Here is a 2,244-nt window from a genome sequence, read left to right as displayed (position 1 = left end):
GTGTGTACACGCACTGAGAACACACAAATGCATGTGTTCTGGTAATTGAGGTGATTTTCAGGCAGCAAGTGTGTGAAAGCGTTCATATTCTGGCACATGTTTAATTATAACCTGAGTGATGATTGTCATTTGTAACACACAGATTGAGGATAAAGGGATTAAACTGATTATAGTTAGGAGAGGTTGGTGGGAGGATAGGACTAAATGGATGTACTCAGGACACATCATGGTCACGTGCAAATAGAGGATGTGGTTTAAATTTGAATTCCAAGCAGCAACAGAGACTTTCATCAAAAAAAAAAAAAAAAGAACCTCCACAGCCACCCTATCATAACAATTCCTAAAAAATCATCTGGTTTCCAAAGTGAGAATGCCTGCACTTTCCTGGGGCACCTCTAGCCATTCCGCATCTTGGATCGGTAATTGCAGAGCTCATAAAATCCATTTAAGTGATATCATCTTCCATTCGAAGCTCTCTTTCTATTGATCCCATCATACAGAGGCTAACCGCCCCCCTACCCCTCGCCACCCCTCAGACTTTCTTTCTAGAACCCTCAGAACCTACTGGATTCTTAAAAATCCCTTAATTCCCTCAGAGATCTTGAGTTGGGCAAGATTTCATCGGCTGGCTGGGAACATGTGTAAGAACATTGTAGCGAGCCCTGGGGGCCAGCTCCTAAGCCCTGGGGAGGCTAGGGCACCATTACCCTCTGATCTACCTAATCAAGCCCAGGAGCCTCGGCTGGCTAAAGCTTTCCTGGATACTCCCAGTACACACCACACGGGGCATGTGGGAGCAGCCGCTAAAGCTGGACCATCTTGGGTTGAACCATTCCAAATTTGGGTCCTGCAGCGCCAAATGCTAAGTGAGCCCAAATCCCCAGAGAAACCACTGGGCCTGTCTGCCAAAGGATGCCCTGTCAATACATTCCACGCTGCTGATAACACCACTTTTCTCAATTCCCACCCATGACTCAGCTTTTGAAAAGGGAAGTACATCTATTTGCAGCTGCAAATGACAGATTTCCTATGGCTCTGCCCTTTGCCCCACTGTAACTAAGCCAAGTAGTAGAATAATGCATTTGTTCGGGCAAAGCCTCCTGCTCGCCAGGCAGGGAGTGTGGGGGAGGCAGGCTGGTGAGATTTCCTCGCAGCTGAACGTAGCCTCACCAGGAGAGAGAGCAACGCGGGGCATGACACTCTCACCCCCGAAGCACACGAAGTTGCCAATACACAGATATTAACTACCGCGTCGTCCGCTCAGGAGCCACGGGCTCACCTCTCAGACCGAGCCAGGGAACCAGCCACCCCCTTCTCGTAACCCCCAGCAGAGGGCTTCCAACGAAGTTCAAGTACATTTTCCCAACTGATTCTCACCGCCTTGAGGGAAGTGGAAGAGCTGTCTCTTGGCCTGTGTCACAGAAGAGGAAACTTGAAATACTGTGGCTTTCCCAGAGTCACACAGCTGGATAGGGACAGACTCCAGACAAGAAGCCGCTCCTCCCAGCTAGCTATCCACTGCCTTCTTCAGCAGAGGGCCTCTCTCTCTCTAGGTTAACATCATAGCTACCGCTCACTGAACCCCTGCCATGTGTCCAGTGCTGTCCTAGGCATTTTGTGCAGCTCCCTTGTAGGGAGGTTTTATGACAACATGACATGTGGAAAAAGTGAGGCTCAAGGAGGTTAAGTGACTTACTTTAGGCCACACAGCTACTAAGGGATAGAACAGGGAGGCAAAGTCCCATCCACTGGCCCCACGCTCTTTGGACCAAACCTGCAAGAAATAGGACAGTGCTCCCACCCCGCGGCTACCTCATCGCCACGTTGCTGCCGTCGATCACGATGGGTCGCAAGGAACTGGCTGGGTCTCCGCAGTCGTCCTCCAGGTCAGCCCCGCGCCCACGCTGGGCAGAGTCAGGGGTCCCGCAGGAGCCCCTGGGAACGAGCAGAGGCGCGGCATTGTCCTGGTGGGCCCCCGGGCGGCTGCCCGTCTGGATCAGCTCCTGCAGCACGTCGTTGACCAGGGCGCCTTCGCCCAGCTTGCCCAGCACCCTGACCACGTCCTCCCGGTTGTAGCCGAGCTTCTGGAAAAACTCCATCTTGCCTGAGTGCTCCATGCTGCGCCAGCCCGGCCTCTGGCAAGAGTCCCGCCCCTGGCTTCCTCCTGGCAGAGCTTCACTGGCATGAGCTAAAGAGAAAAAGCATCCATCAGGTGTTTTCTTAGAGGCCTGTCACGTTACTGAA

The 2,244-nt window shown here is 52.3% G+C and overlaps 1 protein-coding gene across 1 annotated transcript in view; it reads right to left on the bottom strand.

The window, feature by feature from the left end:
• ZC3H12D (zinc finger CCCH-type containing 12D) overlaps positions 1-2,244 on the bottom strand; it is a 23,874-nt gene that overhangs the window by 15,295 nt on the left and 6,335 nt on the right. Inside the window, exon 2 of the mRNA XM_011356216.2 lies at positions 1,813-2,188. Within this exon, the coding sequence (XP_011354518.1) occupies positions 1,813-2,117 (305 nt within the window). The 5' untranslated portion in view covers positions 2,118-2,188. The remainder of the gene's footprint in view (positions 1-1,812; positions 2,189-2,244) is intronic.

Source organism: Pteropus vampyrus, unplaced genomic scaffold, assembly GCF_000151845.1.
Source record: "Pteropus vampyrus isolate Shadow unplaced genomic scaffold, Pvam_2.0 Scaffold24, whole genome shotgun sequence".
NCBI classification, from domain to species: Eukaryota; Metazoa; Chordata; class Mammalia; order Chiroptera; family Pteropodidae; genus Pteropus; species Pteropus vampyrus.
The sequence above is the reverse complement of the archived record's forward strand: the minus strand, read 5'-3'. Positions and strand labels throughout refer to the sequence as shown.